Below are 18,564 nucleotides of genomic sequence, written 5' to 3'. Positions count from 1 at the left end.
AAAGTTTAAAAATTGTAGCAAAGTCTATTGAACGCAAACAATTTGTTCAATACGTTAAACATAAAGTGTATACATCTCATTTTATTGCAAATTTGTGCTATCGGTAAAGGAACGCTATCGATAACATATGTCACCACTATCCAGTCGCATTGTTCATCTCCAAACCAGCTGTTTTGGCGGCAACGAGTTTTGACCAGGAGGAAAACAATGTTTATTTAAATAAAACGCAATTTACAGAACGGCCCAAGTATGACGCAGGAATGCGCTGTGCACGAGGCGCTGAAAAAGCATTTCGGCCACTCGAAATTTAAATCGGAGCTACAGGAAAAGGCAGTAAAGTGCGCTGTCAAAAGTGAATATGGGCCAAATTCTTACCCAATCTCGCAGATAATACCTCTCGTAATTCCCTTACAGAAAAGCAGGATGTGTATGTGTCGATGCCCACGGGTTCGGGTAAATCCCTGTGCTTCCAATTGCCCGGGTTGATGTCAGAGAATCAAATAACCATTGTTTTTTCTCCACTTTTGGCTTTGATCAAGGATCAGATAGATCATTTGACCAAACTGAAAGTGCCGGCGGATTCTTTGAACTCCAAGATGAGCACTAAGGAAAGAGATCGTGTTATAATGGACTTAAAGGCAGTGAAGACCAGCCTGAAGTTTCTCTATATAACCCCGGAACAGGCAGCCACCAAGTTTTTCCAAGAGCTGCTGCAAACCCTCCATAAACACAAAAAGCTTGCCTACTTTGCGGTGGATGAGGCCCATTGTGTTAGCCAATGGGGTCACGACTTTAGACCTGATTACCTAAAGCTGGGTGAGCTGCGTTCCAAATATCCGGACGTCATCTGGCTGGCCCTGACTGCCACAGCTTCTCGGGAAGTCAAGGAGGACATATATAAGCAGTTGCGCCTCCACCAGCCCGTTGCTCAATTTAGCACTCCTAGCTTCCGCAAAAACCTCTTCTACGACATCGTTTACAAGAATTCCATCGAGGATGACTTTCAGCACCTGGCCGATTTCGCCAGACACTGTTTGGGCGATCCGAAGGAGTTTAAGGATACACCCAAGTCACAAAGAGGCTGTGGAATCGTATATTGCCGGACTCGAGACCAAGTGGAACGCATGGCTATAGGAGTAACTAAACAGGGAATCGGAGCAGTGGCCTATCATGCTGGTCTGAAAACAGGGGAACGTACGGAAGTCCAAGAAGCGTGGATGCGTGGTGATCAGCCCATTATATGCGCAACCAATAGCTTTGGCATGGGTGTGGACAAACCAAGTGTGCGCTTCGTTATCCACTGGGATGTACCACAGAATGTGGCTGCCTATTATCAAGAATCTGGTCGCGCTGGACGCGATGGCTTGCAGTCATATTGTAGACTATACTACGGACGTGAAGATGTTAAAAGTATACGTTTTCTGCTCCAAAACGATGCGCATAGAGCTAGGGGTCGTGGTGACAAGGAGCTGCTTACGGAGAGAGCAGTCAAACAGTTTGAGAAGATCACGGAATTCTGCGAGCGTACCACCTGCAGACATAAACTTTTTTCGGATTTCTTTGGAGATCCAGCTCCAGATTGTAATGGGCAATGCGACGTCTGCAAGCGTCCCAAAAAAGCGGAAAAGGCACTGGAGATGTTCCATCGATTATGTATGGATGATACCTTTAAGTCGCACATTTCGCTACAGGATTGTGCAGATCTGTACGAAGGTGAGTTTTAAAACTTCCTTAACTATCTTAAGCCATTTGCTTTATTAATAAGTATATTTTTCATAATATACTAGGTGGACGACCTGGTATAAAGCGTGCTGCCCAGGAGTACGCAGCCGGTGAATCTGGCTCAGATGACGATTCTGGTCAGAGCCACTCATCAATGGCCAAGAGAGCCAAAAAGGAATCGGAGGATTTCATCAAGCAACAGTTCAAACTGCGAAAACAAATCAGCGCAGCTAGGCAGTTGGAACAGGAAACAGCTGCTCAAATATCTCGCGTCCGAATGGCGGAGGCCACTGAGAAGAAAATCGCTGGACTTCAAGCCACTCATCGGGAAAAATATCTCACAGCTATAATCGATGCACTCAAAGCCAATGTAGACAAGTGCAAAGATAACACAGAGCAGCAGCCAAAAAGTGCACTCAAATACAATGACTATGAGGCAATAGCAGTGGATATGGAGTATGATGTGTTTCGCCAAAATAAGGTGGCTAATATGTACAGACATGCCTTAGTTAAAGAGGTAAGACAAATTTATTGCCACAAGGTATGCATGATGTTATTAACTTGTTTCACCAATAGATATCCACAATCAAGCAACTCACAGGAAAAACTAAATTACTGCCTCTCTTGGTGGATTATATTCCGAAGCCCGAAACAAGCTCTAAGGGTGCTTGGACAGGTGGAAGCGTGGCCTACTTTGAGCGGAAGCTCAAAGAACTGGAAGAACAAAGGCCACAAAGCCTTAAGGAGGTACCAAAAGCCTTAAAGGAAAGAAAGGGATTTAAGCAGGAAAATAGCAAGCAGACATCGATTTCCTCCTTCTTTAAAAAAGAAATAAAAGAGGAACCGATGGACTCGTTATTTGAAGAGGAAAGTGTAAATATTAAAAAAGAACCTGCAGACAATCAGATGGATGTAGAAGAGAACGCACCTAAAGAAATTCCTTCCAATCCTGTCAAGGAGGAATCCGTGACCCCGGAAACTTCTGATCGCGAACTTGAACTCCAGCCCGACAGCATAATTGGAGAAAGGAAATTTAAACTGATGTCAAATGGCGATGGGAGCTATGACACCCATCGCAGAAAGAGAGTTTCGCATGAAACTCAACCCAAGGAGAAGGAGTCAAAAAAGACAGCGTCCAGTATGCAGCATCTTTTTGGTTCCTTCAAAAGCGAGTCCGAAGAGGAGACAGAGCAACCTTCGAATGGTTTTAAAACTGCTCGACAAGTGCTCGATGAGAAGAAATTAAAACTAGAGAGCGTACCTGAAGAATTAGCTCTTAAGGATGAAAAGTTAGAGAGAAGCATACAAAAGGAAAGAAAAGACAAGTCTAATAATAAACTTGAAGCACTAGGATTTATTTCAGCACGGCAGTTGCTGGAACAAAACAAACTTAAGGAAAGAAGTTTGGACAAAAAAGAAGTTAAGGAAAGAAGTTTGGACAAAAAAGAAGTTAAGGACAGAATTTTGGACAAAAAAGAAGTTAAGGAAAATAAATTAGAGAGTAGAGAAGCCACAAGATCACTACAACACAACGAATTACAACATAAGAAAGAGGAAGACCGTAAAGACAATGCATCCAGCAGAAAAAAATCAAAAGAATCATTAGCAGACGTGAACAAGGAAGGTGAGCATAAGAAACAGCCTAAGGAATCCGACTCCAAAAGCTTACAAAAGGACACAAAACCAGAAACGAAGCAGCAGAAAACCGATGTCAGCAAAAATGTTGTGCAGTGGCTGAATCCGTATTATAAGCGAAAGATAGCCACCAAAGAACTTTTCAAAGCTTTGGCCAAATTGCTCACTCAGCGGATTTGTGACGGAAGCTTGGGTAAGATATACTTACTGTCTGTTAACACATTTAAAATGGATCATACAACTCTAGGTGATGGCGATGCTGGAAAGTGCTATATAAAGGAAACCTTTCATGGCCTGCAGATGATAAACAACGATCAGGACATTGAGAAATATTTCATAAAATCCAAGTGACTAAAAAAATCAGCATGACTTCATTACAACGCATTGTTTCGCCTTGTTAACAGTTGTAGAATCTTTTTTTCGTTGATCATTATTTTTGTATATAATAAGCACATAAATTATCAATAATACATTAAAATACGACATTTTTATTTGGACAGTTTCAAAAGGAAATAGATTAATTTCGAAAAATATTCGCTCGTACAAAATTTATTTGCGTTGGACCTTATTTATTAATTGAGTTAGATATAACATTCGTGATGCTCGATGTAATTAAGCTTATAAAAAAAAACAAAACAGGGCAGCCGATTAAGAACTTTAAACCTCTTCGGACGTCGATTTTGTACATTTTCGATTCGATGATGGCAATTTGTTTTCTCGTGGGATTACAATTAGCTGGGAGACGGGGATGCGAACGGGGTTCTTACTTCTAAGATGGAGCTATAAATATTACAGTCCACGCTAGGCGAGAATCGAGTGGATACCTCTTTCCCGCCAAACTCTACGGGGCAGACCATGTCATTCCAGATCGCCGTGCACACCCAAACGCAGGGTGATGAGAATGTCCAGCAAGTAGACCAGCGAGGTGACCAAGGCGATCGAGGCGGAAGCCATCACGAGATCCAAGCGATGCATATTCGGGTGCCAGTAGTTGCGATCCTTGGTGGTGGACCAATCCCGGAAGAGCAGAGCCGTCACGGCCACGAAGAGCACAAAGGCCACCAGATTCCACAAGGTAGCCGTACGCCATGGGGTCCTATTGGTATATTTTTTTTATATATTTTATTAGTTATTAATTAAATATTAATTAAGCTTTCAACTTACAAGTCACCGAAGAGCGCCATTATCAGATAGATCGCCGTGTAGATGGTCAGGGCACCAAAGGTCACATAGCAAAGGGAAGCAACTCGGGGAGTGATGAACACCCGCAGGTGGGAGTTGGTGGCGGGCTCGTCGATCAGACCCAAGCAGCATATGAGCAGGCACTATAAAGTATTTGATTAAAGGTTTTCATAAATTAAATTAGTTATAAATCATTCAAATCAATTTTAGGTATTATTTGAAAGCGTTTCCAAATCTTCAATCTTTAAAGAAGGTTAAAAGACACCATGCAGCCTGTTTCTTATCTGATTTTGAAGGAGCCAATAGGTTTATATTTCACTGAATTTTTAATTCAACAATACTCACCAATTCCACAATCTTGATGCATATCACCGTGTAGGTGGCCTTTTTGTTTCCATGCGTTGTGGCAAAGGAATTATCGTCAGCCGGCGACATTTCGACGCGTGAGATTTCTGCACCGAGCAATTAAACAATTAATTAATTACAAAACACTAGTATACCAATTGGTTTTTTTGGCCACTTTGGCATTTGCTCGGAGCGAGTAGAGAATGACAATAAAACTTTTTGTATATGTACCTATCGATCGCAAGTAGCTCATTTTGCAGAGTCTGATTTGGATACGTTCTCGACCTACAGAGGAAACGGAATCTTCAATTTAGGTATTTTAGTGTTCAGTTAAACTCGGGTTTAATGGCCTTTTTTGGCCTCCATGTCTGGGTTATCGGATATTTGTTATTGGATGCTCGGTGGAGCGTGCAAACGAGTAAAACCAAACAATCTATGTTCTGCTGTGGATTTGTGTCAATTAATCGCCGAAGGTCTCCTCTCTCCCACATGAAATACATCCAGCTGCAGACCGTATTGATTAAGGGCACATTCTGCGATGATCTCATCTATGGGGTGTGTGGGACTTTTGGGTGGGGTATAAAATCTTTATAAGAACATATGGGGCCATATTCGCCAGTGAGGTGCCGAGATGCATACCAAATTCAAGCTGGGAATGCGAGCAGCCTACGTGAGTTTGCATCGAAAAGTCAGTCGTATGAATAATAAATCCAACTATAATCGCTACCTTCATCTATAATTCCATTATGTTCAATTATTAATTGCATACCGACAAAGAGGCTACTGTCGCTCAATTGTCACCTCTTTTGGACACTGTTCAACACCTGTTTTGATGGAGTTATAGAGTTAGAGTTCTTTATTCTGGCCCTACACTAAAAAAAAGGGGGAGCCGACCGAAAAATAACCCATTGGTGGTATATCAAGTCTGTTTAAACTGATGAGAAATTTCCACAAAAGTTCAACTATACTTGTAGTTACAATATTATTGCCATTCATGAGTACGAAGTTCTCAATATTTTGTTTTATACACAACGCTATCGATATATAAATAAGTTAAAATTTGCTTCCGTTCTATTCTGCATTTTCAAAAGCTTATCTTTCAAGCATAATATTCTAGTGTTCTAAAAACTGTAAATAGTTTAAAAAACCCTATAAGATAAATATTATATAGCCTAAAATCAAATACTTTTATTATTTTAAGCTGAAATTTTATGATTTTCTGGTCTATCATAACCCGTAATTCGTTTTTTTCGTGTACAAAGTGGGGAATTGGATCTCCACTTCATGAGCAACAATGGCCCCCCATTGATTGAAGCTAATTGCATCACATAAAGAACAAAGCATAAAATCCCAATATTAGCCAAAGGCACGTACAGCAAAAGTGAGGGGGCGGGCGACGGGGAGGGAAGTGTGCTAGTTAACCCCGCGATGCGTAACCCCATAAACAACAATTAAAGTGCGAGGGGAAAACCGGAAAAAATAAGTCAAACTCGAAATGAAACTGGAAACTCGACCCAAAACCCTAAAATAGGGCCACGCATAACTTTCACTGCGTGGGGGGAGGGGGAAAATGTGAAAGGGAGTGCGAAGGGAAAGAGCTATAGGGAAAATGGAGGGAAAGAGATAAAATGTTCCCAAGACACTCCCTCTTCATCAAGCGAAGGTTCGGAGCTAATAAACATTTTAGTGTCTAGGTTCTGGTTGCAAAGGTAAACAGTATAAACAGTAAACAATAGGCAAAGGAAACTACTAATAATTTAAAGCAATGGCACGAAATTAAACAATCTGACTATATCCTATATTTCCTATTTCCTGCGCATTCGAAGTATCTAATTCAATTATTTAAGGATAGCAAAGTTGAAGTATATATAAAAGTGCCTTGAAACTCCAGTTGGTGTGCTTATTGTTTAAGGAAAAAGAATTGCATATGACATATTAACGCATTTTAAAAAAATACTCCAGGCACTCTTTAAAAAATTCCTTTTAAACCTAGAGTATTCTTAGAGTACCCATTAAATCTGCCCACTAATTTTCGAATATGTGGCTCCTCCAGATAGGAATTTCAGTGCTCAACTGTTTGCGTGTTGTTGCTAACGAGTGGTTCACGTTTTGGCCCACACTCGAACACCCCGCAGCACCCCTTTGAACCAAAAAATGAAACAAGTTTTCTTTGGCGGCGCTTAGAAGAAAGCCCAAAAAGCAGAAACCAAACAAAACACACGCAACAAGCCACGAAGCACAAAAAAAAGGTAAACAAAACGTATGGGCCAAGAAAACTTGTTTTAGAAAAAAAGAGCATTTGGCTTAAAGAGCGTGGCTAAGAGTTCGACTACCTGCCACACCTGCGTATTTTCAACGGGGATATTTTCTCTCGAAAGGTGGGCATAATCTGCTGGACGGCACTGTGAATTAACCTCGTTTCGCTTTCAGGCTCAAAAGGGACTTTCTTCATACTGAGCAGCCCTATAACTGGTCTGAGTTTTGGGTCAATGACTCGGTTCTCCGTTTTTGTTTTGGTTCTTGGATTCTAGCCAAAGTATTTATTTAAGCCAACCCCAACTTAATTTGCCTAAATAAGTCTCATTTCCTGAAAACCAGAGATCCAAACAACGACATCATCTGTTTTATCTGTATTTCTCAGCTTTCAATCGCAGTCTTGGGCAATTGAAAAATGCAACAAAACTTGTTTGCCTACCGCCCCCTTTTTTGCCCCTCCTCCCACCCCCTCCTTCCACTCACTTGCATTGATATGCACAACTGCAAACTGGTTGCAGGCGAGAGCGACTGGGACGGACGATGGGGGAGTGAGAGGGCAGCACCACCTCAAACACCAATACACATGTATATGCAAAAGGCGCCTACTGTACTTGGTCATCGCCATAGTTTTCACTCCCCGCGAAGGGCAGCTCGCGATTTTCCAGCTGCGTTTTCCAAACATGGCCAATACCCTCTATGGCTATATGGTGTATGAGTTTTGGTAGGAATTTTTCGTTTTACTTTAACTTAAATACTGTAATTTTTTTAAGAAAAATATTTAAATATTATAATGGGAAATATTCCCTTTAAAAATGTGTTCAATGAATAAATTGGTCCACCAAGGAGTTAATAAAAAAGGTTTTTAAAATCTAACTCTTTTTTTAAATAAATAAAATAATATCTATACATGCGGCCTTTTTTTTATTACTTCACTTATTACTTTGGTGATATTAAAGTAATGGCAAGTCGTAAAAATCTTATCAATGGGAACTTTAAAGCCCCATAACTTATAGAGTAGTGTTCATGGTTGCATTTTTTGCATATAATTTAGATATTCTTGCAAATAACTACTACTGCAGTAGCCTTTGACCCCTTTGAGACCCACACCGCTTGTGGAAGTGCGGAAAAACTTGGCTTAGCCCTAAACATGCAACATTCTGCGATGTGGGCGTGATGGTGACGGGTTCATGAGGGTGGCTGGTGTTTGGGGGAGTTTTCTAGGCGACTTCCTTAGGGGTTGTTAGTGAATTCAATGCCAAAGCAATTGGCCAAGGCTCGTCGGGATTTGCCATGAGTGTACTGGCGTTACTGTCACTGTTATTGTTTCGTGTCGGGCCTGTCACTGAAGGTCAGTGTCCATAAATGGTATTGGTATTGAATCGAAAAGGGTTTTGGCTCCCAAAAGGGAACTTCTGCACACGAAACTTGTAATTGAGTGCTAATATAAACAGATGGGTTCAGAGTTTTTGCCATTCCGTTTACACACTGGCAGATTTTCAACCAAGAGCATTTGAATATTTACTTTCTTTTTAAGAACTATAAAGAAATAAGGCAAATCATTAACTGAACTGCTTCAGAAATACACATACTTTAGTTAAGCACCAGCTAATTGTAAGCTAACGTAAGATGAGTGTTTTTTCGCTTTATAAGCCCAGTATTTGTCGCCTAATTAAAGCTGCATCAAAGGGGAGGGGCCGCATTGGCGGTGAGAAAATTGTCAGTGAGTCACATTAAACAAACTAATTTGTGTTAGCCAGTGTACTGCTGTGTGTAGATTGTGCAAAATTAGCATGTCTAACAATAACAACAAAGTACTGCGATCGTCTTGCTGATGTAGTTATGTAGTTATTATATGTATCTGTGCTTGTTCGCTGTACAATTAGCTCTGGGTGGGGCCCTCCGATCTCACAGACTCCATTTGTATGAGAAGATCAGATCTTCGGGGGAGAATCGAAACTGCGACGGAAGCTGAACAAACTTTAGTTTTCTTTTCTGTTTAGTGCATTTCCAACTTGTTTAAACATTAGTGACTGCCGAGCAAACGACAAACTGGTTTTAGTTTTTACTTAGAATTTCGTTTTTGGGTTATTATATTACATTTTTCAATTTTTTCGTTGAGTTGCAGAGAGGTGCGGTACACAAGTGCAGCCAAATGATTTGGGTTAGCTGTTAAGTTTTATCTCACACTAAATACACAGATAAATTAATGGATTCTTTCACGCGCGTTGAATAGTTTCAGTAGCTCAGTTTCAACTGCGACTCAGAGCGGAAATAGGTTTTCAAAAAACCGTCTTTAAAAAACCTCTGAAACCGACGACACGCCAACGACAACTGTTGTAACCTGAACCCAAAACCGAATCCAAAGCCCGCCAAACGAGGTATTGAGCCACAGCCCAAAAAAAGAGAGTATTTCCCAAAGAGAATTATGCCCAAGACTTGTGTCACCGCTTGCTGAACAAATATTAAATCATTTTATGGCGGCTTGGAAATTAGCACCTGCACGCCATGTATGCAAACAATTTATTCTTGAGTTTTGTTTAAACTTAAAATGCTCTATTAAATTTGGAGGTAAATATGTGCAATTTTTAAAAGATAATTTTAATAACAAAACCCCGCTTAGTGGGAAGCGACTGTTAAAAGCTTTTATGAAATTTCCCTGCTATAATAGCAAAGACGCCAACCTATTAGACGTGCCATAAAAACAGCAAGAAAATTATAGGTATTTTAAAAAATATGTTTTAGAGTTATTTCGCAGTGTGCAAATAGTTACAAATTTCTTTTTCAAACTGAAAAAAAAATTTTAGAAACCAAAGCATTAAAGCTTTGCTCCTGTGCTATAAGCAATGGAATATACCTATTTAATCAAACTCAATAATTATTATTATAACATTTATCATTTGATTTCTGTTTAATGTCATTCATTTCGTTTAATTATTGTTTTCTTTTAACAAAAATATTCACAGATGTAGAGATGAAATAAAGACAAAGGCAGTATAAACACTTGAATAAATACAATTAAAGTTAAACTGTACATAATTAGAGTGACAAATTTTTGCAAAACTATGTACAGAAAATATGTAAAACTGTTAAAATCGTGAAAAACAAAACTTAAACACAGTCTTTCCGTTTACAGAACTCTCAAAAACAATTGCTGCTAGTTATTTGCTAAGACTAATAATAAAATTAAGAAGTAATTACAACAAAACATGCCGTTTGTATATACAACTTAATCTACTTTACATCCAGTCAGCATAAAATTGTAAAATTATTTTAATTGGTTTAGCTCTTATTTGATTGCTTCACAGGACTAGGCTGCTGATGCTGGCTCATCAGGGATAAAGGATATACATATATTAATATGCATACAGATATGTGTAGAAACCTAAGCATATTTTACATTAATTTTACTTAATGGTTCAGTTCTTAGCTATTCTAGTTGTATTTGATACAAGACGCCTGAGGGTAGGCACTGTTTGGGGATCAGTTTTCCGCAGCACCCATTATCAGAAAACCCGATCGCTGAGTCTAAGACTGAGTGGAGTTTTGGGTGCCAGCAGGAACTCGAACTCCGTCTCCAGCGGTTTCACAAAGCTCACATCAAAGGCTAGGACCATCTGTGCATGATAAATATAGCTGGTCAACTCAGTGATCCTTGGAATAAGATCCCTGGGGTGTATAGATTATACTCACCTTTGCTAGCAGCAGCACCACCTCCATTTCCACAAACCGCTTGCCTGGACACGATCGCCGACCCACTCCGAAGGGCACCACAATACTGGCATTGTCCACGTTCACCGTGAAATTCTCCGTGGCAGGATCAATCCAACGCTCTGGGCTGAACTGCTTGGCTCCTTGGAAGTTGCTGTCCTTGTGGCAGGCTATCATGTTTTGACAAAGCACCACAGTCTAAAGATCATTAAAGAAGTTAAATTTAATTAAGCATAACTATAGGAATTGTTTAGTATAAATAACTTACGCCTGCATTAAGCGAGTAACCCGAGAGCTCCATGTCCTCCTCCAGAATCCTGGCCAGGCAAAAGGCTGTGGGCCTCAGTCTGTAGGACTCCTGTATGCAGGCCTTTGTGTATGTGGCATTCGTTAGGGCATCCTGCAGGATATTCGTGTCCCGATACTCGCAGAATTCACTCAAGATGCGGGGCATGGCCCCAGGATCTCCGGTAACCGAACTCAGCACAAACAACAAAGTGTTGGCTAACTAAAAAGTCAAAATTATTTAACAGGAATTCAATTTGAAATACAACCAAACACCCACCGTTTCTATGCCTGCGGCGATAAAGTCTATGATAGCCGACTTTTTGTCCCTGATATCCAGATCCTTAAGCTCCAGAATATTGAGAAAGATACTCCGTAATCCAGCAGCCTCGTCATCCTCGCAGGCAGCCGACTTTTTGAGTTCCTCCAGTTCATGATCGATGATCTCGGAGATCACACTGGGTGGAGAGCGATTTGGGTTAGATGGGAATAGATAGAATTGGGAGTCCAACGTTCTGTGTACCTACTCATAGATCAAGTCCTCGGCGCGGGCAAAGTCCCTGTAGGTTTTGGTGGGAAAGTATTTCCACAGACCCAGACCGTAGTACGAGTCCCTTTGGGAGATGAAAAGCTGTTTCACTGCCGCTGCCAGTTGGCTGATCTTTTGCGGCTGCTTGGTATCGACAGCCAGAAAACCCATCCTTCTGCCCAACATCAAGGTGCACACAGCTTCCAGACCCATCAGATTGGCCAGCTCCTCGAAATTGGGCACCACCAGTGTATCCGGATCCCGTCTAGCTCGCAGCAGTTCGATAAAATCATCACACACCGCATTCAGCGCTGGCAGGAAGTTCTGCAGGACCCTGGGAGAAGTAATGCTGGAGGTCAGGGAGGATCTCAGGCGCTGCCACATGGGTCCCTGCTCATTCACGATTCCCACACTCGCATAGCGATCCGGTCGGGATTGACGGTACATCACGATGATCTCGGTGGGAGGTCGGAATGGGTACTTGCTGGGGTACTTCAGCACCTTCTCCAGATCCTCGCGATTGTACAGGTGCACTATGGGCACATTGGAGGGCATCACCTCCAGCACTATGTCGCCATATTGTCTGTTCAGATCTAGAATGTACGTATATTTTTAATACTTAGCAACTTAATCTACAAATAAACACAACTCGCTATGTTCTATATTCCGTGTGTATAAATTCTAAGTTAAGTGACACAAGTTACCTAAAGCTATATATTCATGTAGCTAAGAACAAAAACCCATTTTCAAGACATACTTTTAAAGAGAACTTTGAAAGGGACACCCCTTAATAACTTTCATAACTAGATAGTGTCTTACCCGCATATACCTCGTGCAGCTTGGTCATCTTGTAGCGGCGAAAAAAGAGCAGGAATATCCACTTGGTGCCCAGGAAGGGAATCCTCTTTGGCCCGGGAATGTCCCAGATGCCGCGCCTTCGCCTCTTTGGCGCCTCCGGCTGGATCAGCTCGGCATGGTAGAAGTCCTCCAGGAGCGTGTTCTTCAGCAGCGGCCGGAGGTAGATATCAGCCAGTTTGTGCCGATGGAGAGCGCAGTAGCAGCCGAGTACGAGTGCCAGGGCCAGCAAGAGTATCACGGCCATTACCATGGGGCGCTGCAATTAGAATTCTGGGTCTTACTGTCTTGATCCGCTTTGGAGGCACTTATGCTAATTCCCGCCAGCAATTCTAGGTCTTTAATTGAAGTCTGGCCTTTCGTTTCGTTTCGAATCGATGCCAACCGGTCGACTAATTTGTATTTGACTTTATATAGCTATTTTTTGGTCACAGCAACTGATCATCGATTTTGCATTATTATTGGCAACAGGCGATAACACTTTGTTCTCGGTTCTTGGTTCTCGACTTTTTGGCTATTCTGCAAGGCAAATGTCTGGCAGTAAAGAAACAAGCTTTCTGGGTTTTCACACTAGATAAGATAAAGTCCCAATTGGCGTGATAAAGTTCAAGGTTAATAGCCCAAAAAATGTGTGTAACGATTGTGTTGCGAATTTCGAAAGATTGCAAAGGCCTACAAATTGCGATCTTTATTGGGGATAACACAGACAAAAGATTTTTAGATTAAAACTGTTTATAACGTAAAAGGAATACGCAAGACCAACTTTATTATTTTTTGTAGGAAAAACTTGTCCATTTATGGTATACGGTTTATTTGTAATCTGAAATTAAATTAATCTAGCATAACATTTTTATTATCTAATAATAATAAAATTAAGATAATTACCTACCATACCCTTACTATAAAATTGTATAATGTTAAGGTATTTATATCAGATATTCGACTTGATAATTGATAAAATGGTCTGCAAGTAAAAGTAAACGAAGTGGGATATAACAAAGAGGAAAAGCCCTATTTTTTCTTATTGGTTTAATTTCAGATGGACTCTTCTCCTTGTTCTTATAAGACCACTGCGTCGAAACCTTTTTCCTATTCCTATTGCCAACCGGATATAAAATACTATATAAATAAGATGAAAATCGATTTAGACTTCATGGGGGCTACCTGCTCAACGTGATTAATGAACTGCCCGGTTAAACACAAAAAACAATCAAAAACCACTGATAGATGATCGATTCTAATATTTGCCCTAGCCACACAACAGAACAGCCACACGATCGCTTGGCAAATAAATGCGGTGTACGAATAGAAAACCTCACGATGACTTTGGGCTACCGAAAAAATGGTATTTGCAAAAGAATCAGAGGGCCAGATAAGAAGTCTTCGGACCCAGGTAAGTAATGTCTTTATCTACGTGACGCCACTCACATGGAAATGTGCGTGATATGCGGCGGGAGAGGTGTGGCAAATCTATCCATTAATGCAAATTTGCGGATCGCCAATAGGCCTGTGCAAATATAGAGGAAAAAAAATAGACAGAAAGAAGAAAATAAACTGGAAATACAAATCACAGACATCTGAGGCGAGCACTTCCTTCTTGGGGGCTTAATCACTTCCTCATCTCATCAGATCATGAGATCGCTTCTCAGCGCGACGCGTGCGCCGTTCTATGCGCTTCTCACTTTTCCAACGTGCTTAGAACAACAAAAACACAAACTCGCTTTTTAATAAGAATTCTTGCGAATTCTTCTCTGGACCGGCCCCATTCTACGGCTAACTCTCTGATTAATATGCAGATGGGATCCACTCACGACTCACAACTCCACCTCGTTCTCATCGTTAGAGTTGCGTTAGAAGCGGCCAAGAGTTATATATATGGAGGAGCTATAGCAGCTGGCCAAAACCGGCTTGGAAACCAGCTCCAAGCACCCAGCTCCAGGCCAAAAGAAGGAGAAGAAAGCACCCAGCGGTGGGTAGAAAGCATATTATGTAACCGATTATTATGTAAAACAAGAAACGATGGGAAAGTTCTTTCTCTCTGGTTTTGTTTTCTTCGCCGCTCTGTTTTGATCTTGGAATTTCACAATTTCTGGCCGTCATTTCTACAGCTCACCTAATTGGGTTAAGACGCAAATAAAAATTTCGATTTTTTTCACTTCTTTCTTATTGACTATTTTGTTCTACGGCCATTCACGATTGTTGTTTACCCCAACAAAAATGTTTTAAAAGAAATCGAAGTTTAAGTCCGGGAATGACGCGGCTTAATGGCTGTTTAAGAATTCATTTTGGAAGGTAAAGGAAGAGAGGTTTTGGAGCAGAAAAGATTACTCAAGAAAAAGTACCATAGAAGTTTACGTATTCTCGAAATGCATGACTTTGGTGATAAGTATTTTTAAAGATCAATTTATGAACCATCCAATAAATATTTCTTTAAAAATATTTATTATAAAATAGGTTATTATGTAGTTTAGATGTACAAACTTTGGATATTTTGCTGTAATCATTAGATACCTGAATTGAAGTCGCCCAACGAATCTTTCACTTTTCTTTTGGCAAACCAGCTTCTAAAGCCTTTCTAACATGAGACGGTTTTCTGCGGGTTCTGGGACGGAAAGCAAGTTTCGATCGTGGCTTAGACCAGGATCTCTGCAAAGTGGCAAAACGGCAAAAATCTAATGAGAAAATTTCTCTATTTCTATTTGCAAAGCTTACTTTGTCGCTCGCCGTTTGCACGTCGTCTTTCGTACGTTGAACTTGCCTAAAGCCAAAGTCGAGATAATGGATACACAGAAAATAATTTCCAAAAATAGTATTGCGAATTTCAAAACAATTTTACGTTTTTTAAATAAATAATCATAGCATTTTTGTGATACTTTGAAATTAACTTTATTTTATATATAGATATACTTATATACTTTATATACTTTAAAACAAGCTTTTTATTTCTTCTTTAAGCCACACTTTTTTTTGGCCAACGAAGGAGGTAGGAAACAGCTGACCGAGGAAAGAAATTGTTAAGCCAAGTTTCCCGTTTCCCGTTTCCAGGTTGTCGGTGGTGGCCGTGACCATGAAGCCCGGCGATATCTGGTCGTGTGCACTCTATATATGTGTATATAGCTATTTGGCCATACGAATGTGAGTGGCACAAGTGACATAATCTGCTGATGTCTGGCTCTGCGGATCGCGAGCCGTTTGAGCTGAGCTCGGGTCTTCTGTAACTGCGCAGCGGCCCAAGCTTTGGGCCATTTTTCGGCGGGTTCTTGATTCCGAGCCATAAACGTGAAAAATGTGCCAATATAAATAGCCACGAATAAATAACGAATAAATAATCAATCGACATATATAGATGTATGTAAATTCTGACGAAAACATAAACTTGTTTATTTTGCAAAAAAATTAGCGGACGAAAAAAATGGTAAATTATTTCACTTTTTTTTATTGTGTCACATTTTGCCGCCTGTCGTCGGTTTTTGGCAACGTGTGCAGACGCAGACGCATTCGCAGTCGCACTTACGTTAAATTATTATGTTAACTCCGATTTCCTCCTCTAGTCCAGCTTTTGAGTGATTGTGGACAGTCTGACGCCAAGAACTTAAAAATTCATTTTGGCCCAACACCCCACATTCGTTCCTGATGCATCAGCAAAGTTTGTCAAATAAATCGAAACCCAATCGAAAAAGGAAGGTGAAATATGATCGCAGAACATGTCGCGAATTGTCATCAAATTTGCGTAAAGCTCGCGTGAGGTTTCTTGATAAAAAAATAAAGTTATTTATATAACAAACTGAGATATACGAACAGGTAAAGTTAATCTAACCAAAATAACAGTTTGAAAGAAGTAAAAAATAAATACCTTAAGAACATGTAAAACATTTTTAGATGGGTGAATCTTAATTTTTATGAATTGGAAATAATAAATTAACTGCTCGCACGAGTCAGGCTTAAACACAAATTTGTCATAATCGACAACGACCCAAAATCATTTTTAATCTCTCGGTCAATGCATTTCGGTTAAGTTAAGGAAAATAAATAAAATCAAGCCAATGGATAATATTTCAAATGCATACGTAACTGATTGACATTCACTTGGTCAGGTAATTATTAAATTTACAATCTGATATTTGCAAAACCAGATGCAATCACAACAAACGAGAAACTCCACCAGTTGATGACGCTTTTTTAATGATGATAATGAACTTGAAGCTGCCTCACATAATTGATAACAAAAGAAAATCATCAAAAAAATGATTATTTATATATTTTCTTGTTGCGTTACACTTGAAAACGCCCGTGTTCGCTGATAAATATGAAATAATAATGAAGAAAAAATTAATAAATAAATAAAAAATGACTTTAACACGATGTGGAAAGGGAATTGAAGAGCTGAGGGGCTAATTGCAATTTAATGCGTTTGTTTGCCGAAGTATAACACGATTTATTTCCAAGATTCATACGCGCATACGCATACTCGTTTTCATATACATATACATTTTCTGAAGTTCGATTAAATTTTATTTTAATAGTATTGCATTTATAAGCGAGCTGCTGCAGTCGGTGCAGTCGGTTGTATAAATAATAAATATATGTATATGTATATTGAATATTCCGTGGAATAGTATATGAAAACAGAAACAAAACTCTTTTAAACACTTTATGGTGCCTGGCACAAGTAAAAGAACTTAGAACGAAATTTCGAACACATTTCACTCAGTTGTCGATTTTCATATTTCGTGTTGGTCCAGACCCCTTAAAATCCAAAAGTTACTTACCACTTAAATGGTTCTTTGAAATCCAATTAGTTTGTATCCACTGCAGGCTAGATCCGACTTGTAGAAATTTTAGGTAGCATTGTCATTTGAAATGCTTCGCTGTCCAATTTGCCAATTTTTTACAGATATTTAAATGTTGCATCACTTCGCACGTTACATTGCACATTGAATGTTGCTATTATTTAAAGCTTTCGATAATCGTAGTTTCTGGTGCGGGGAAAACAATAGAAACTTCTAATCACAGACAGAAATTGCACTCTTGGACTCTATTGTTTAGTTGGTCGTGTATGATGCGTTTAATGTTCTAGTAAAGTAGTTACGATAAACACAATAATATATTTAAACCGTGGCCAGGGACGCACTACTACTCCGGATTGACCGAGCCCGCTACCGAATCCCAGATCTGCGATCTCCGATCTCAGATCTCCTCCGCGTCTCTTGGTTGCGACAACTGCGACGCTAAGTCAAAGACTGAATCGCTCCGTTTTTTTGAATGGGGGAAATGCTGAGCTGAGCCGAGCCCAACGCACACACACACACCAGCGCACGATCGCTCGGCACTCACGCACACACACACACACACACTATCATTCAAGTGACGATCGGCGCTCGCGATGGGAGGCGATTTAATGGAGAACCACCAACCACGCAACAAGTGCTTCCATCGATCCGATCTGTTCCGATTCGATACGATCGATCCAACATCCAACGATCGATCGATCGGTCTCTGCCCGATCTCGACCAGCTGTTCGAATCCGTTTTCAGTGAGTAAGGTTCTTCGTGCCTGCTGCTCCCACTCCCGCTCCCGATCCCGCTCTTCGGATTCCCCGAGGTGTTCTCCGCGTGAGAGGCTCACAGTCGACTATCACTAACTCGAACCACCACCTGGCACCTATTAAATTTGAGCACTGAAGGCTCGATCCTTACATATTGTATTACCGATTACCAGCAATTCTAAAATATTTATGAAAGGAAATATCCTTTTGGTATTGGTCAAGTGGAGCCATACAGTTTGTGCAAGGAATCTGTCTTAACAAATCACAAATCTTTGAAGCAGTCATTATATGGAAGAAAGGTATATCTGATCTTATATCAAATAGCTGTTTTTCCTCTTAATTATTACCTGCATACCGAGTTTCACTTTGATTGGTCCTTGTAGGATTTTTTCCCAGTCAGACGCCAAAAAGTATGCAATAATTATTATGAAATGAAATCAGGCTGTCCTTTCAATACAAATAAAAATTAAAATTATTATAATAGTATATGTATACCTAATCA

At 40.2% G+C, this 18,564-nt stretch overlaps 3 protein-coding genes across 5 annotated transcripts; 1 reads left to right on the top strand and 2 right to left on the bottom strand.

Annotated features, from left to right (window-relative positions):
• Positions 1-149: 149 nt before the first annotated feature.
• LOC6534110 (ATP-dependent DNA helicase Q5) lies at positions 150-3,835 on the top strand. Its single transcript, XM_002094760.3, has 5 exons — positions 150-352; positions 415-1,713; positions 1,788-2,239; positions 2,299-3,550; positions 3,605-3,835. Exons 1-5 carry the CDS (start codon positions 250-252, stop codon positions 3,706-3,708), a joined length of 3,210 nt encoding a protein of 1,069 aa, XP_002094796.1. The 5' UTR covers positions 150-249; the 3' UTR covers positions 3,709-3,835.
• On the bottom strand, positions 3,816-9,477 carry LOC6534109. Of its 2 annotated transcripts, none has more exons than XM_015194965.3 (4): positions 9,238-9,477; positions 4,885-4,991; positions 4,522-4,682; positions 3,816-4,453 (listed from the first exon to the last, which is right to left on the bottom strand). In XM_015194965.3, exons 2-4 carry the CDS (start codon positions 4,972-4,974, stop codon positions 4,216-4,218), a joined length of 489 nt encoding a protein of 162 aa, XP_015050451.1. In that variant the 5' UTR covers positions 4,975-4,991; positions 9,238-9,477; the 3' UTR covers positions 3,816-4,215. The 2 variants fall into 2 exon arrangements, with proteins under 2 accessions (XP_015050451.1, XP_002094795.1); XM_002094759.3 differs by lacking the exon at positions 9,238-9,477 and adding an exon at positions 5,116-5,182.
• Positions 9,478-10,015: 538 nt separating this feature from the next.
• LOC6534108 (ecdysone 20-monooxygenase) lies at positions 10,016-17,765 on the bottom strand. Of its 2 annotated transcripts, XM_002094758.4 has the most exons (7): positions 17,287-17,762; positions 12,482-12,776; positions 11,661-12,255; positions 11,414-11,591; positions 11,117-11,356; positions 10,831-11,046; positions 10,016-10,754 (listed from the first exon to the last, which is right to left on the bottom strand). In XM_002094758.4, exons 2-7 carry the CDS (start codon positions 12,768-12,770, stop codon positions 10,644-10,646), a joined length of 1,629 nt encoding a protein of 542 aa, XP_002094794.2. In that variant the 5' UTR covers positions 12,771-12,776; positions 17,287-17,762; the 3' UTR covers positions 10,016-10,643. The 2 variants fall into 2 exon arrangements, with proteins under 2 accessions (XP_002094794.2, XP_015050447.1); XM_015194961.3 differs by lacking the exons at positions 10,016-10,754; positions 10,831-11,046; positions 11,117-11,356 and having other exon boundaries at positions 11,514-11,591; positions 11,657-12,255; positions 17,287-17,765.
• Positions 17,766-18,564: the final 799 nt, after the last annotated feature.

Source organism: Drosophila yakuba, chromosome 3L (genome assembly GCF_016746365.2).
Source record: "Drosophila yakuba strain Tai18E2 chromosome 3L, Prin_Dyak_Tai18E2_2.1, whole genome shotgun sequence".
Classification (NCBI taxonomy): Eukaryota; Metazoa; Arthropoda; class Insecta; order Diptera; family Drosophilidae; genus Drosophila; species Drosophila yakuba.
The sequence above is the reverse complement of the archived record's forward strand: the minus strand, read 5'-3'. Positions and strand labels throughout refer to the sequence as shown.

Coding starts and splice junctions, on each gene's coding strand:
- LOC6534108 (XM_002094758.4), bottom strand. CDS start 12,770: ATGGTAATGGCCGTGATACTCTTGCTGGCCCTGGCACTCGTACTCGGC. Junction 12,256..12,481: donor GCTGCACGAGGTATATGCGG/GTAAGACACTAT, acceptor CGTACATTCTAG/ATCTGAACAGACAATATGGC. Junction 10,755..10,830: donor TGGTGCTGCTGCTAGCAAAG/GTGAGTATAATC, acceptor TATCATGCACAG/ATGGTCCTAGCCTTTGATGT.
- LOC6534109 (XM_002094759.3), bottom strand. CDS start 5,137: ATGAGCTACTTGCGATCGATAG. Junction 4,992..5,115: donor GAGCTACTTGCGATCGATAG/GTACATATACAA, acceptor TGCTCGGTGCAG/AAATCTCACGCGTCGAAATG. Junction 4,454..4,521: donor ATGGCGCTCTTCGGTGACTT/GTAAGTTGAAAG, acceptor ATATACCAATAG/GACCCCATGGCGTACGGCTA.
- LOC6534110 (XM_002094760.3), top strand. CDS start 250: ATGACGCAGGAATGCGCTGTGCACGAGGCGCTGAAAAAGCATTTCGGC. Junction 353..414: donor AGTAAAGTGCGCTGTCAAAA/GTGAATATGGGC, acceptor ATTCCCTTACAG/AAAAGCAGGATGTGTATGTG. Junction 1,714..1,787: donor TTGTGCAGATCTGTACGAAG/GTGAGTTTTAAA, acceptor ATAATATACTAG/GTGGACGACCTGGTATAAAG.